The following is a 14,461-nucleotide window of genomic DNA, read 5'->3' on the forward strand; positions in this document are numbered from 1 at the left end:
ATCGCCCAATGGTATGAACATTGAATTTTCCATTATAAGATTTTGTCCCTCTTTCTTCTATTCTTCTTCATTTTCTCTCCCAGCCCCACCAATTCTCATTCCACTATCTCTTTCGTTGCATTCTTGACACCCACACTTCCTCTAATAGATTTTTGAAACTCTTTCTCTACACCCCCCTCCCCCTGCTCCAGCACTGGCAATCTTTGTCTCCATTTATCACTCCCTCCCTACCCTATATGACTCTTCTTCCTCCACCTAACTGTTGTTTCTCTTTCCAATCAACTACTCTGTTTATAAGTAACAAGAGGTCTGCAAATGGTGGGGTTAGTGCACAACACAAAAATGCTGCAAAAACTCAATAGGTCATGCTGTATCTACGAAAAGCAAAAAGTTGACGTTTTGGGCTGGGCCTGAGCCCTTCTTCAGGAGTCACATGAAGAAAGGCTCAAGCCCAGAACATCTATTGCATTTTAATTTCCACGGATGCTGCATGACCTACTGACTTTCTCCAGCACTTTAGTGTGCTAAACTACTTTAGTCTATCATTCTTCACCCCTCCCCGTTCATAAATTCTCTGCTGTCCCCTGTTCCCATTTTGTTAGCTGTCTTCCCTCTGTGCCCTCAATCTTGACAAAAGGATCAACAATTCTTTATCTCCTTTTTAAAAAAATTTTTATTGGTTTTAACATATGTTGACTACATAGGTATATATGATAATTCTGATAAAGTAGATTAATATCAAATTACAAATATCAAGTAACAAGGTGCTTGTTATGAACCCATCCTATTAAATGGAAGGAAAAGAGGAAAAAAGAAAAAAATAGTTCTTTGCTTGACATGCTGATAACTGTAACACATTGAGTTTTGCTCCGATTTCCAACATCTAGTCCTGATTTTACAAAGATGTATGTATACAAGGCCACTCCCCATTATTTGTGTAGATAAATATGCCTGTCTTTCTATTTTTGTCTTAACTTCAATTGCACAGTTTAATATTGACAAAATCACAAGAAAATTTCTTAGAATGTTGTAGAAATATATCTTGCAGAGATGTAGAGATAATTGGTAATTACTCAAGTTTATAATTAGTCCAGTTCTATATCCTATATCAAAGACCTGGGACTCTTGAGTATGTACTATTGTGCAGCAAATCTAGTAAAGAAGACCATATGTGCCTTTTAACTCCAATATATTTATTTTTGATAACATCATTCTCCTCTCAGCTTCAGTTTTAGATTCATTACTCCTTGACTGGGGAAGATCTAATTTGACATTTCATTGCATGGCTGTGGATTGCTGGGCTATTAATGTTAACTTTTTAAATCAGATGTCAAATTGCAGACTAGTCTGTTCAGGAAGGCATAAAATATCAGGAAGATAGTGTTCAAGATGTACAAGATGTCAGTGGGGCCATATTTGGAGTTTGGTCACCTACTGACCAGAAACATATCAATAAGATTGAAAGAATACAGACGAATTGTACAAGGATGTTGCTAGATCTTGAGGAACTGAGTTATAGGAAAAAGATGAATAACTTAATATTCCTGGAACCATGGAGAATGAGGGAATATTTGGTGGGGGTATAAAAATTATGCGGGGTATTGATAGGGTAAATACAAGGAGCCTTTTTCCACTGAGATTGGGAGAGACAAAAACGAAAGGACATGGTTTCATGGTAAAAGCTGAAATGTTTAAGGGGAACATTCAAGAGAACTTGGAGGGTGATGAGAGGATGGAGCAAGCTGCCAGAGGAAGTGGTAGATGAAAGATTAATTTCAACATTTCAAAGAAATTTAAAATGGTACATGGATGGTGTTAGGTCTGCTTTGTTCATGAATGAGCGAGTCAAACACCAGACTGAGTCGAAATCAAGGTTCTTTGTTCTTTATTGCCGGATTGTAACACTTGCAACTAACAGTGTTAGTTGGAGAAGGCACATTCTGCCGTTATCAGCAAGTGGTGTTTTTTATATACCTCAGGATACGTACTTAGTAAATTATCATGCCATGACATTGACCAATGAATAAACTGTTGCTATCCTTCTCTGCTAGTTTCCTGCACATCAATTTGTCATCCCCACTCTTATCTTGAGAGTACAAGGTCACAACTGCATCTTGTTACGGCCCAGCACTGGGTGACTCCTTCTACATTCCCAGCTCATGATGTTTTTACCTAACAATGGGAGGGCCATGATCTGGATGCATGTTGATGGGACCAGGCAGAATAAGTAGTTCAGCATGGACAAGATGCAAAGGACCTGTTTTTGTGCTGTAGTGTTCTATGGTTCTAAATGCAGAAACATTTCTGGGTATTTGTCAGTACATTTCTCCAGATCAACAGCATTAAAACAAATTAACTGCTATTTATCTAATCTGTTTTTAATGTGAACCTTGATATGCACACATTATCTACTATGTATCCACAAAATAAATTAATTGGCTGTGAAGTATTTTGGGATGTCTTGAGAAATGAAAGTGTCATATTGAAGTAAATATTGTTTTGAGCTAGAATGAGGAAAGAAGGTGAAGAAATGCAAAAAATACAAACCATTCCAGAAGAGGTGGGTTGGGCACCTAGTAATTTATTTATCTCATACAATCTTTGCTGTTTAATTTTATTGATTTTTGAAATGCCTTTTAAATTCTTTCATGTGAAATGTTAATTCACCCAAATATACTTCTGAATCCATGCCAAGATGAAGGAAGTGTTTATTAAAATTGAAGTGTTTCTATTCATTTTATTTGCAACTTTTTCTGATTCATTCTTTAACATAACCTGTTTTCTTAATGCAAAGGTTGCAAATTGTCCATTTAGCCCCTTGATCCTTTCAGGAAGATCTTTGAAATGATCCTTTCAGTCTAATCACAATGAACTGTGCTATAATTCCATTCACTTACCTTTGCCCAAAAGTTTTCAACTCCTCTGATCTGACAAAAGTCTGCTAATCTTCAATTAATGATTGTACATTTGAGATTTGAGGTGAAAAAATTCAAACTTTTTTTTAAAATGCAGAAATGTTCCAATTCCATTTAGGCCTCTATTTGTGCTTCTATCTATGTTATAATTTAATCTTAATATCTTGAAAAGTTTTAATATAGATCTTCCAAGTTGCATAGATTGAAAACTTTGTGATTTCTCTTCATAGTTTAACCACTTGGGTGTTTAGGTATTATTTTTAATATATTTTCAATGCATTTTATTAAAGACCAATTCCAGAATAGCTGGCAGTACTTTAGCTGCAGCATAAAAATTGACCTTAATCGTTAAGGCGACATGGTTGGCATAGCGGTTAGCGCAACACCTTCAGAGCGCCAACGGTTGGGACCAGAGTTCAAATCTTGCACTGTCTGCAAGGAATTTGTATGTTCTCCCCGTGTCTACGTGGGTTTTCCCTGGGGCTCTGGTTTCCTTTCACTGTTTGAAATGTACCAGGGGTGTTAATTGGGTGTAAATTGGGCAGCACGGACTCATGAGCTGAAAGGACTTGTTACCATGCTGTATGTCTAAATTAATTAATAATTTTGACATGAGGTGAAGGCCAAATTTCTCAATATCACCAAAACCACCATTGCTTCATGCTTTTTAACTGCAAATTCTAGTATTCTAATTAAAGTACAACTAGAAGAGTAGAACTGAAATGGGACAACAGATTTGGCCCAAAAATTAAAATGTTGGACACTTTCACAGGTATCTGGTCAAGATCATGGGAGTGGAGCAGTGAGTAATGGATGGATGGGTTGCATGAAAACTGAGCCTTTGGAAGAAGGTTAAGATTCTGAGTGGCTGACCTAGAAGCCTTCATTAGAAAGGTCTGGCATTCTGAAGAGATTGCTAGATTGGGAAGAATTCAGGTCAAGGTAATAGTCGACTGGGAGCAGATTAGAAAGTATAGGAAGTTAGTTTGTGTGTTGGGGCAACAGGGGTTGAGGTATTAAGAACCCAACACAACTAAAACACAGAAATGCTGGAAGTACTTGAGCAGTCTCAGGGTCCATATTTGGTAAAGATGTATTGTTAACAATTCAGGCCTGACCCCTTCTTCAAAGTATTATGAGCTCCAGTTTTAGTAAAATGGGATTATCAGTGTAAGGCATAGTATAGACAGGAATGGTCACAGTTAACATTTTATATTTTACACAAGCACAACATAAGTCACAGCCTTGTAGCCACTGAAAGCGCAGTGGTGGCTGATGAATGTGAAATAACGGACATGCAGTTGCAGGTAAATCAGAATTTGTTTACTCGAATCACACAGATAATCTTTTAAAACACTGAACCAAGTGCACCACATCATGATGTCCCTTGGTGGTTCAAATTAAACTGTTCTTGAACCAAGAGGTGCAACTTATCTATATGCTAGACTTCTAGGTTTTGTAGTCTATCTATAGCGCCACTACACCCAGCAATAATTTGATACATTGGAAGAACTGAGGGAAGGCTTGTCAGTCTGTTCCAGATTTGATATATCTGCAAAGCCATTGTGGTTTTGCAAAGGAGAACCACCCTGATTGATGGCTGGAGAGAAAATAGCTCTTTGAAGCAACTCTTGTGGCCAGCCAATTTTTTTTTGTGGAATTCAGAGTAAACCATGCTCTGAATCACTGGGACTTTTTGGTGAATTGAGCTACGCCAAGAGAGTCTTTTTGGGAAGAATTTCATTTTGATTGTGACTAACAGTGGAGGTCCCTTGGAGAGACTGCTTCATTTTAAGTGTGAATAGCAGTGAAGTTACTTGGAGAGACCAGTGTCAGGATCTTGGAAGCTTCGTGGAGGCTGCCTAGTTTGAATCTTGCCTACAAAAGACCAGGAGTGTTAAGACCTCAGTTTGTGTGAATGGACATTTCTTCAAAGGCAATGCAAGAAGAATTCGTGAGTCTGTAGCACCTACAACTCCAGTCGTCCCATCAGTTCAACATTAATTCTGGGCATGAAATTTCAAAGGCCTACACTTCAACACTGAATTTGAAAGACTGAACTTTGAAGATTTTGGCCTGGACTTTAATGGTGTGGGTAGAAATCACACACACGTTTTAAAATTAATCACCGTCTGGTTCATTGCCTATTGCTGCTCGTTACATGCAGTTCGTAACAAAGGTTTGACCAACAGGAAGGCATCTGAATAATGGTAGGGGGAGGAATCCAGACCAACAGTGAAAAGGTGTTAATTGGACATGATAAGAGGAAAGGTGAGAATTGATTTGGGTGTTGTGAAAGGAGACAGAGCAAAGGAGGGGTGGGTTTAACAGAAACTGGAGAAGTCGTGTTGATGGCATCCAGTTGGAGAGTGTCCAGAAGAAAGTTGTTCCTCCAATTTCCAGTGGTCGTAGTATGGTAGTGCCTGAGACCATGGACAGACATGTCAGCAAGGGAATGGGACAGGGAATTGAAATGGATGGCCACTGGGAGATCCACACTATTGCAGTGAACAGAGCTGAGGTGCTCAACAAAGTGATCTCCTAGTCTGCACCCAGTTTCTCTGATGTAGAGGAGACCACAATGGGAGCACCGGATGTAGGAGATAACCCATGCAGATTCTCAAGTGAAATGTTGCTTCACTTGAAAGGACTGTTTAGGGCCCCGAATGATGGTGAGGGAAGAGGTGTGCGCGTAAGTGGAACATCTCTTGCGGTCACAGGGGCAAGTGCCAAGGGAGCAATTGGTGGGAAGGGAGGAGTGGACAAAGGAGTCATTGGAAGGAGCAGTCCCTGCAGAAGGCAGAGAGGGGAATATGTGTCTGATGGAAGAATCGCATAATAAGTGGAGGAGGATATGTTGGATGCAGAGTTTGGTGGAATGCTAGGTCAGGACGAGGGAAATCCTATTTTTGTGTGTGGGTTGGAGAGGGCCACAGCAAATTTGCAGGTAATGGAGGATATCCGGGGCGAGGGTGAAGTTGATGGTAGTAAAGGAGAAGCCATGCTTTTGAAGAAGGAGGACATCTCGAAGGATCTTGCATGGAAAACCTCATCCTGGGAGCAGATGCAATTGAGACAGGAATTGCAAGAAGGGAATGAAATCCTTACAGGGGACACGGTTGTGAAGAGGTGTCATTGAGGTAGATGTGGGAGTTGGTGGGACATATAGATAAGTTGCACCTCTTGGTTCAAGAACAGTTTAATTTGAACAATTATCAAGTTGTTGAACTTTCCTTTTTATGCAAATCTTAAGGGATTTCTCAGACACTACAAAAAGACTGTACTCTTGTTAAACACTTTTTTTGCGCGAGATAACTGAATATTTAGTTGTTTTTTTCCAAAATGCCTGTTCATCTGCAGCAAGTAAGAATTTTGGTGCATATGTATATAGTACAATGCATGAAATTTTTTTCTCGTCAAATTCACTGAGTGATACAAAATGACCTTTAACTGGTTGTGATCATGTTTCGCTTGACGGGGGAGAAAAGGGTGCAGAATGATTTTCAAATGTACAATATCATGAAAAATATCAAGTTCTTGAGCAAGAGTGTTTTAAATTTTTTAAATTTAGATAAAAAGCTCAGTAACAGGTCCTTCCAGTTCATGAGCAGGTGCCCCCTCTTCTCCCCACCCCCCCACCCCTCCGTCAAATGCATCAGTTAACCTACAATTTCTGTGTGTTTTTGAAGACTGGTAGGAAACCCACGCAGACGCAGAGAGAACATACAATTTACAGGCAATGACGGAATTGAACTTGCTGGCACTGTAGAAGCATGATGCTAACCGTGCTGCTTCATAACTTATAATTTCTTCATATTTTGCTGTTTTGCTCATCTGTTGATATTTTCTTGCTATTTAATAATTTTGTTTTCACAGCTTATGTAGTTGCTGACCCATGCCATCAATAAACTTAAATGCATACATGCATTTTAATTCCATCACTAATGCTGCAAATAATGCAGTGAAGTTTTGAGGCTCATTCATTTTTTTCTAACTTTATCAAATGCCTTTTATGAATCCAAATAAATAGCATCCACAGACATGCTCCTCCCTACATTATTGCTGAAAATGCTATCAGTTTCATCTGGCATCAGTTACCTTCTATAAACCTGTGCTGGTTCTCTTTGATGTTAAGTTACAGATGCAATGACTATTGGGTTCTCCTTCATCCTCCTACTTTTCTAAATCGTGGAATCACATGCTCAATTTTCTAATCCATATTAAAGTTTTGTAAATCAAAAGGCCATTTATCTTGCATACATCCTGTACATCCTTGCTCACGTCGGTTAAACATTCAAGAAAATATGCATACTTACAGAGAATCTTCAAAGAGAGGTTCAAGATATCAAAATATTTGCACAAATAAAGTTTGTTACGTCGAGTTGAATCTATCAGTCCTATGAATAATTGGACTGGCTTTAGCTTTTATTGTCCAGATATATAGCATGAGGGTTTCTTACAGAGAAATTTGACTGAAATCTATTCCTCTTTCACTTCTAGTCTTAATGTTTGTGGATTTCCTTTCTTGGGTAATTTTGTCGTGCCTTGTACTTGACTATTTATATCTGCATCCTTTTTCCCCCCGGATGTGGCTTATTAAAACCATTTTAAAATGAAATTTTCTACATGGTAAGGTTTAAAGTATTTGATTTGAAATTGGACAATGGAAAATCATTATTAATTTGCATTATATTTTATAGCTTCTAAAATTGCTTGGCAGTAAAAAAAAACATGTTAGAAATTTGGCAAAAACAATTTGCTCGCTGAAAGCTTTTGCAAACAGCAATGCAATGATGGTCACATGACACACTTTAATGATGTTGATTGTGAGGTATATGTTGGTAGGTTAAGTGTCCTGCTCTTCAAAATATGTTTTATCACTTAAGATGGTAACTGGGGCCTCGTTTTGATTTCTTGTGTAAACCTTGACACCAATGTTAGCATTGGACTCTTTTGGCATTGCACTTTGTCAGTGTTACCCTATATTTCACTGTGTAAGCCCTCAAAAATATTTTATGGTACAAAAAAATGTGACTATTTACCTTTATAATTGCTTGAGAATATGTAGTTGGTTGTTTTGACTCGTTAATGAATAAGTCCATTCCAATAGCGTTGAGTTTATTTGCACTCTAAACAGTAAACTATATACTTAAAACAATTAATAAACAGACAATACGATAATAATGCATTCAAAATTGCACGATCACAACTGAGCTTCATATCCTTCATTCCAACACCACAAAAGCCAATTCAAAACTCAGCTTTTAACCTTGATAAAAAAGACACTCAAAGGGATATCAACAATCTTTGTGCAGACAACTAGAATCTTCTAGTTGCTAGAAACTGGCAAAAAAGTGATTTTTCAGTCATTTTAACCCTTGTAATACAGGCCCCTAATAAATATCACTTCAAAGAAAATCAATTAAAATATAGTAATGCATCGGGTAAATATTCAAAAGCATGTGAAAGTCACTCATTAAAGCTTTTTGCTTCTTGTAAAAGACAGATTTTGATATTGTTATGTTTAGAAAGCCAGTTTAATTTCCAAGGTGTTCACTTTCTTGAGAGTACAAGATGAGTCTTTCTCATTTTATTTTTCTTCTGTGGTTTGTTATAGAAAAGGTAGGACTCAAACAACATTGGTTCTTCAAACTCATCAACAGCCTCTCTGGCTTCTCTGGTCTTTTCTTATAATTCCGGATCCAATTTTGCAACTTTCAATTCAGTCTCATTTTCTGATAATTTATCTTGAAGTTTTTCATTGGATTCTCTTTCTGTATTTATTAACTGAATCTTCAAGAATATAATATTTCTTTCGACATCTTCGCTGTTTTTCATGGTTGTCTTGTATCATAAAACAATGGCGTTCTCTTTAAAAAAAATCCATCCCCTTCTCCAACCTTTTGCATCTTGATAATGCTGAATCCCTTTCTTCAATAACTCCATTAATTTTCTTCTTGGTTTTAAGAATTCTATTTATAATTAACTTTCCATTCTTGTCAACTGCTTTCTGAGCTTCTCTTTGGTTACTTTCAAAACTGAAGAATTACCAGATTCAGTTTTGTTTCCAAGTACAAAGATAAAATCATTTTAGTCACTGTTTTCTGGACCATCCAATATTTCTAACTCATTTTTCAACATTTTGTTCATATTGTCAGTCACGTGCTCTTTTATTGCATTAGTACAATTTCATGTGTTCTCTCATTTTAAAACAAGCTGCAAGATTTCTTTATTAATCTTGTTTGTTGGTGTATCTGGAGGTTTTTGATAGTTATCTAGGTGTTCAGGAAAGTCTGTCTTGAATAGTTGCTTCAGTGGTTCTTTGAGTTTCACAACAGATATCATATTGACTACTTCTGAGCAATATCATTCCTTCTTTCTAATGATCAGTTGATTGTCCATCCAAGTATAGTTTTAATAGTGTAAGGTTCATCTCTCATACTAGGTATTACTTCTATTGGTTCCATAGCCTTTGGTACATCTAAACCAATTAGCATCACTATCTCAGAGCTATCTTATTGTAAATAAATCAGTGATCCAAAAACACAAGATGCTAGAGAGGCTCAGAAGGTCAAACAGTGTTCTTTATGAGCGGCAGTAATGACACATAACCAACATTTCGGGTTTGCGCCCTTCATCAAAGTATGAGAAAATTCCAGCAGGAATCCAAACAAGAGTAGGGAGGGAGGGGGTGGCAAACGCAGGAGATGATGGGTGGAGAGAGGAGGGATGGCTAGGTGGGTGGAAGAACTGGAAAAACAGGAAAAGGGGAGGGGAAGAAAGGGCGAGCAGGTTTACCGGAAAGCAGTAAAGTCATTGTTAATGCCATATGGCTGGAGAGTGCCCAGAAAATAAGGTGTTGATCCTCCAATTTGTGGGTATTCTTGGTGGGATAGCATACAAGGACAGACATGAGTGTGGGAGTGTGACTCGGAATTGAAATGGTTGGCTATTGGAGTCCATTCAATTCTGAGTCACACTCACATGTCAAGTCACAGTCGTGTCCCCCCACTCCATTTGTAACAACAGTGACTTCCCAGTAGCCGATCATGACAGTGGTTGCAGTGTGTCTATCTACAAAAAGTACTGGTCTTAGACTGTTTTAATAGCATCTCCTAAACCTATAACCACTACCACAGGCACATGAAAGCACCATCACCTGCATGCACACAGTTTTTGCCTTCTCTTCATTGGGTTGAAATCCTGGAATGACATGCAGAAGCTGAAGAACACTGCACTGGTAGAGAAGAATGTATAGAGATGGTCTGAGGAGATAGAAGAATGATTTCATGACTGTCTAGAGTCGGTGAACTCATTGGTGGTTCTGAATGAATACAACTTTCTCAAGAAATGCATATGCAAGTGTGTTCCTACTGAGCTTATCCACATGAATCCTAAACAGAAGTCATGGACAAACCAAGAGATCCGTAAACCTTTGAAGACTAGATCTTTTTCTGGGTTTTGGAGCTTCTTCATGTACCAATGAAAGTTATAGTTGATATTTGATGACTTTGTGGGGTTTCTTATCATTTTGGTGCTTTACTGAAACTTTAGATGGTTTAAAATAAAGAATTAAACTTTTTTTTAAAACAAAAACTCTTTTGACAGGAAATTTAATTGGTGAAAAATGTTGCCAGTTTGTAATTTAAAATGCTCCCTTAAAGAACTGTTGAGTGCTGTCAATTTCATGCCAATGTGTCAGCTAAATTTTCAATATATGGAGGTTCCAGTAATTAGTTCAATATTTTTAATGAGGATACACAGAACAACAACATGATTTGGAAATGGGTTCATTACTTAAACTCTGGTTGGGTATGGGTGGGAATGAGGGCATAATCCTCATTAGTTTGTAATTCACATCTTTAATTTGCATATTGTACATGCTTGAAAAATCCATGTTAGTCTCTCATCTTGTATACCTTTGAACTGTATCATTAACTATGTGATGGATTATGATATATTTTATATTGTATAGATATGTTTTAAAGGAGATAAATTGTGGGTTTTTTTTAGTGTAGGTCACATACAAACACTTCACAACACAGATCTCATTTAAAATGCCAGAGCTCAGCTCAAGCCAGACAGTCTAGGCTCCCAGTGCCTTTGTAAAAACAATAGAAATTGCTTTGCTGAAGGACTTCACAAGTAGTTGTTAATTGGACATGCTGTGGAGTAATGGATTATTGTTTTGGCAACAGATGAACAGATTCAGAAGTTTGGGTCTAGTGCCGCGTTGTGTCTGAATGCAGTTTGCTGTTCTAGGAGGGTCGTGTGGTTTTGAAAGCAAAAAGAGTCAAACAGGTTTTTTTCTCTAAGTGTGACAGAGAGAGAAAGACTGCTGATTTTCTGCAGTGGCTTTTGGAAGCTTGTTTGAAACCCCATTTTGAAGACTGGTTGAGAGTTCTGAGTTCAGCCTGTTCAAAACTCTTGTGTTCCATACAAGAGGAAATGCCTGGCTGTATAATGTTTCGCCTAAGATAAGGGAAACAGAAAAGGAACTCATTGGTGACCTGAAAAAAAAAGGTTATCATCTGGAAAACCCCAATGGGGCAAGTTTCTTTGGCAAGACACTGACGTGGCTGATAGGAAGGGATCAGTTTGTGTGTGTCCAACAAGCAACAAATCTCTCTCTGAAAACCAACAAGAACCTTCCTGAGCAGTAACCATTTACCTTTCAAGCACCAATGCCTGTTGAAGATTCATAAATGTTAAATTATGTGCACAGTGTAAGAATTGCCTGATACCGGTGGACTTGGAGGAATGAGAAGTGAGATTGGACTGTGAATCAAAGAACTTTCTGAACTATTACACCCACTTTACATATGCGTGCGCTTAGAATTAGAAGGGGATTAAGTTAATAGTAATAAGTTAAAAATTGATTCTGTTTTTATGTTTAAAGAAAATTAAAAGTAACTTTTGTTTAAGTATCCATTTGTATTGGTGAATTTCAGTTGCTGCTGGGTTTTGGGGTCCTCTGGGGCCCGTCACAAATGTCACTAAAATTTTGAGAAAATTTTCTTCTGGACAAATTCACAGTTTATGCACAAAAAAAAATGCAAAAACTGGTGGGACAATCACCATCACTAAATTTATACAGCACAGTATCTTCTGATCACATTCAAGATGATGTGGAGCATACTTGGATTTGTTTTGACTACATTCTTTTCTTCTTTGGCTTGGCTTCGCGGACGAAGATTTATGGAGGGGGTAAAAAGTCCACGTCAGCTGCAGGCTCGTTTGTGGCTGACCAGTCCGATGCGGGACAGGCAGACACGATTGCAGCGGTTGCAAGGGAAAATTGGTTGGTTGGGGTTGGGTGTTGGGTTTTTCCTCCTTTGCCTTTTGTCAGTGAGGTGGGCTCTGCGGTCTTCTTCAAAGGAGGCTGCTGCCCGCCAAACTGTGAGGCGCCAAGATGCACGGTTTGAGGCGTTATCAGCCCACTGGCGGTGGTCAATGTGGCAGGCACCAAGAGATTTCTTTAGGCAGTCCTTGTACCTTTTCTTTGGTGCACCTCTGTCACGGTGGCCAGTGGAGAGCTCGCCATATAATACGATCTTGGGAAGGCGATGGTCCTCCATTCTGGAGACGTGACCCATCCAGCGCAGCTGGATCTTCAGCAGCGTGGACTCGATGCTGTCGACCTCTGCCATCTCGAGTACCTCGACGTTAGGGGTGTGAGCGCTCCAATGGATGTTGAGGATGGAGCGGAGACAACGCTGGTGGAAGCGTTCTAGGAGCCGTAGGTGGTGCCGGTAGAGGACCCATGATTCGGAGCCGAACAGGAGTGTGGGTATGACAACGGCTCTGTATACGCTTATCTTTGTGAGGTTTTTCAGTTGGTTGTTTTTCCAGACTCTTTTGTGTAGTCTTCCAAAGGCGCTATTTGCCTTGGCGAGTCTGTTGTCTATCTCATTGTCGATCCTTGCATCTGATGAAATGGTGCAGCCGAGATAGGTAAACTGGTTGACCGTTTTGAGTTTTGTGTGCCCGATGGAGATGTGGGGGGGCTGGTAGTCATGGTGGGGAGCTGGCTGATGGAGGACCTCAGTTTTCTTCAGGCTGACTTCCAGGCCAAACATTTTGGCAGTTTCCGCAAAGCAGGACGTCAAGCGCTGAAGAGCTGGCTCTGAATGGGCAACTAAAGCGGCATCATCTGCAAAGAGTAGTTCATTAGTAGTGATTTAAATATCAACCTTTTTCAAAGTAATAAAAATACAAGTTGTAAATAAATATCAGCTTCACATTAATCAAAGTAAAAAGATAAATCTTTTATTACCAGTTTCAATTTTGCATAAGCTTTCTTTTTTTCCATCCTTATGCAGCCACACTGTGTGTTACTTGCTTCGAAGGAGAATTCTGCACCTGTGAAGCTTGGTGGGTTTGGAGTGGCCATTCAGTTAGGAGAGTCTGGGCTTGTCGCTGGAGGTAAGAGCATAATTTAATCCAAGCACCTGCTGACAGGAGTGGCACTGTTGGCATAGTGGTTAGCACAATGCCTTTACACCGCCAGCCGCCTGGAACGGACAAGGATTCAAATCCCATGTTGTCTGCAAGGAGTTGATATGTTCTCCCTGTATCTGCGTGGGTTTTCTCTAGATGCTTCGGTTTCCTCCCACTATTCAAAACCTACCAGGGGTGTAGGTTAAGTGGGGGTAAAATTGAGCGGCATGGACTCGTGATCCAAAATGGCCTGTTACCATGCTGTATATATGTATATATATGATGCACATCAGCAAAGATGTATATTTCCATTACAAGGAGGAACAACGTGAGCAGGTGAAATCCAATGCATAGCCTAATAACCAATGCAGTGTAAGTGAAATCCAAAAGCATGCAAATTATAAATACAACACAGGGTCTACTGTGTAAGAGTGGGAAGCCAGTTGTGTGTTCCATTCAGTTCAGTGGAAAGGAAGGGGGGAGGGTGCAGAAATCTGAACAACTACTAGAATACAGTCCAAGAGAAGATTAAGTCTTTATATTTGAAGGCTGGAAAAGGTCAATATGAAATTTTAAGTAATAAAATAAGAAAAATGCATTATAGCAAGAGTCTTCATAGTGCAAGTCCTCCCACTTCCTATTTTCATTTATCTCACCTATGCCTCAACTTACTTGCTTCTTAAACTCTATTCATGAGTTCGACACACATATCCTTGATTATTACAATTCGCACCTGGCTGACCTCCCAATGTATATTTTTGTAAATTTAACTCATCTGAAATATTGCTGTCTGAATATTAACTGGAACAAATTCTTGTTCTGATTCCCAAATTTTAAAATTCTCATTCTTTTTCAAATTCCTCTGAGATCTAACCATTATTCATTACCTTTATCTGGTTTAGCAATTCTGCTAGATTCTCATGTCCTTCAACTTCAGCTTGTTGTGCATTCCCTGCTTTATGTCGTTGTGAAAGGATCAAGAAGCAAGTTCCTCCTGAGGTGCAAAAGCAGGCCTTGTATTTGTTTTAGAAAATAACATTTTATAAATGTGTTTATAGTTCAGTTTTAAGCTGGTTGATTGAGCTTATTTATCTCTAACATTTTGT

General features: G+C 38.8%; 2 protein-coding genes across 18 annotated transcripts in view; one reads left to right on the forward strand and one right to left on the reverse strand.

The window, feature by feature from the left end:
- caska (calcium/calmodulin-dependent serine protein kinase a) overlaps positions 1 to 14,461 on the forward strand; it is a 309,385-nt gene that overhangs the window by 131,612 nt on the left and 163,312 nt on the right. For all 8 annotated transcript variants that reach the window (XM_069889306.1, XM_069889307.1, XM_069889308.1 and 5 more), the window contains one exon: positions 13,238 to 13,340. In XM_069889306.1, coding sequence (XP_069745407.1) covers positions 13,238 to 13,340 — 103 coding nt within the window. The remainder of the gene's footprint in view (positions 1 to 13,237; positions 13,341 to 14,461) is intronic.
- gpr34b (G protein-coupled receptor 34b) overlaps positions 1 to 14,461 on the reverse strand; it is a 76,923-nt gene that overhangs the window by 10,902 nt on the left and 51,560 nt on the right. For 2 of the 10 annotated variants that reach the window (XR_011341668.1, XR_011341666.1), the window contains 2 exons: positions 14,243 to 14,349; positions 13,193 to 13,334 (listed from right to left, as the gene is read on the reverse strand). The exons of 5 other annotated variants lie outside the window; for them this stretch is intronic. The gene's annotated coding sequence lies outside the window, so the exon portion shown is untranslated. Of the gene's footprint in view, positions 1 to 7,231; positions 7,484 to 13,192; positions 13,335 to 14,242; positions 14,350 to 14,461 lie in introns of those variants that run through there. 3 more of the 10 variants (XR_011341667.1, XM_069889321.1, XM_069889320.1) reach the window with 2 other exon arrangements.

Source organism: Narcine bancroftii, chromosome 7, assembly GCF_036971445.1.
Source record: "Narcine bancroftii isolate sNarBan1 chromosome 7, sNarBan1.hap1, whole genome shotgun sequence".
NCBI lineage: Eukaryota > Metazoa > Chordata > Chondrichthyes > Torpediniformes > Narcinidae > Narcine > Narcine bancroftii.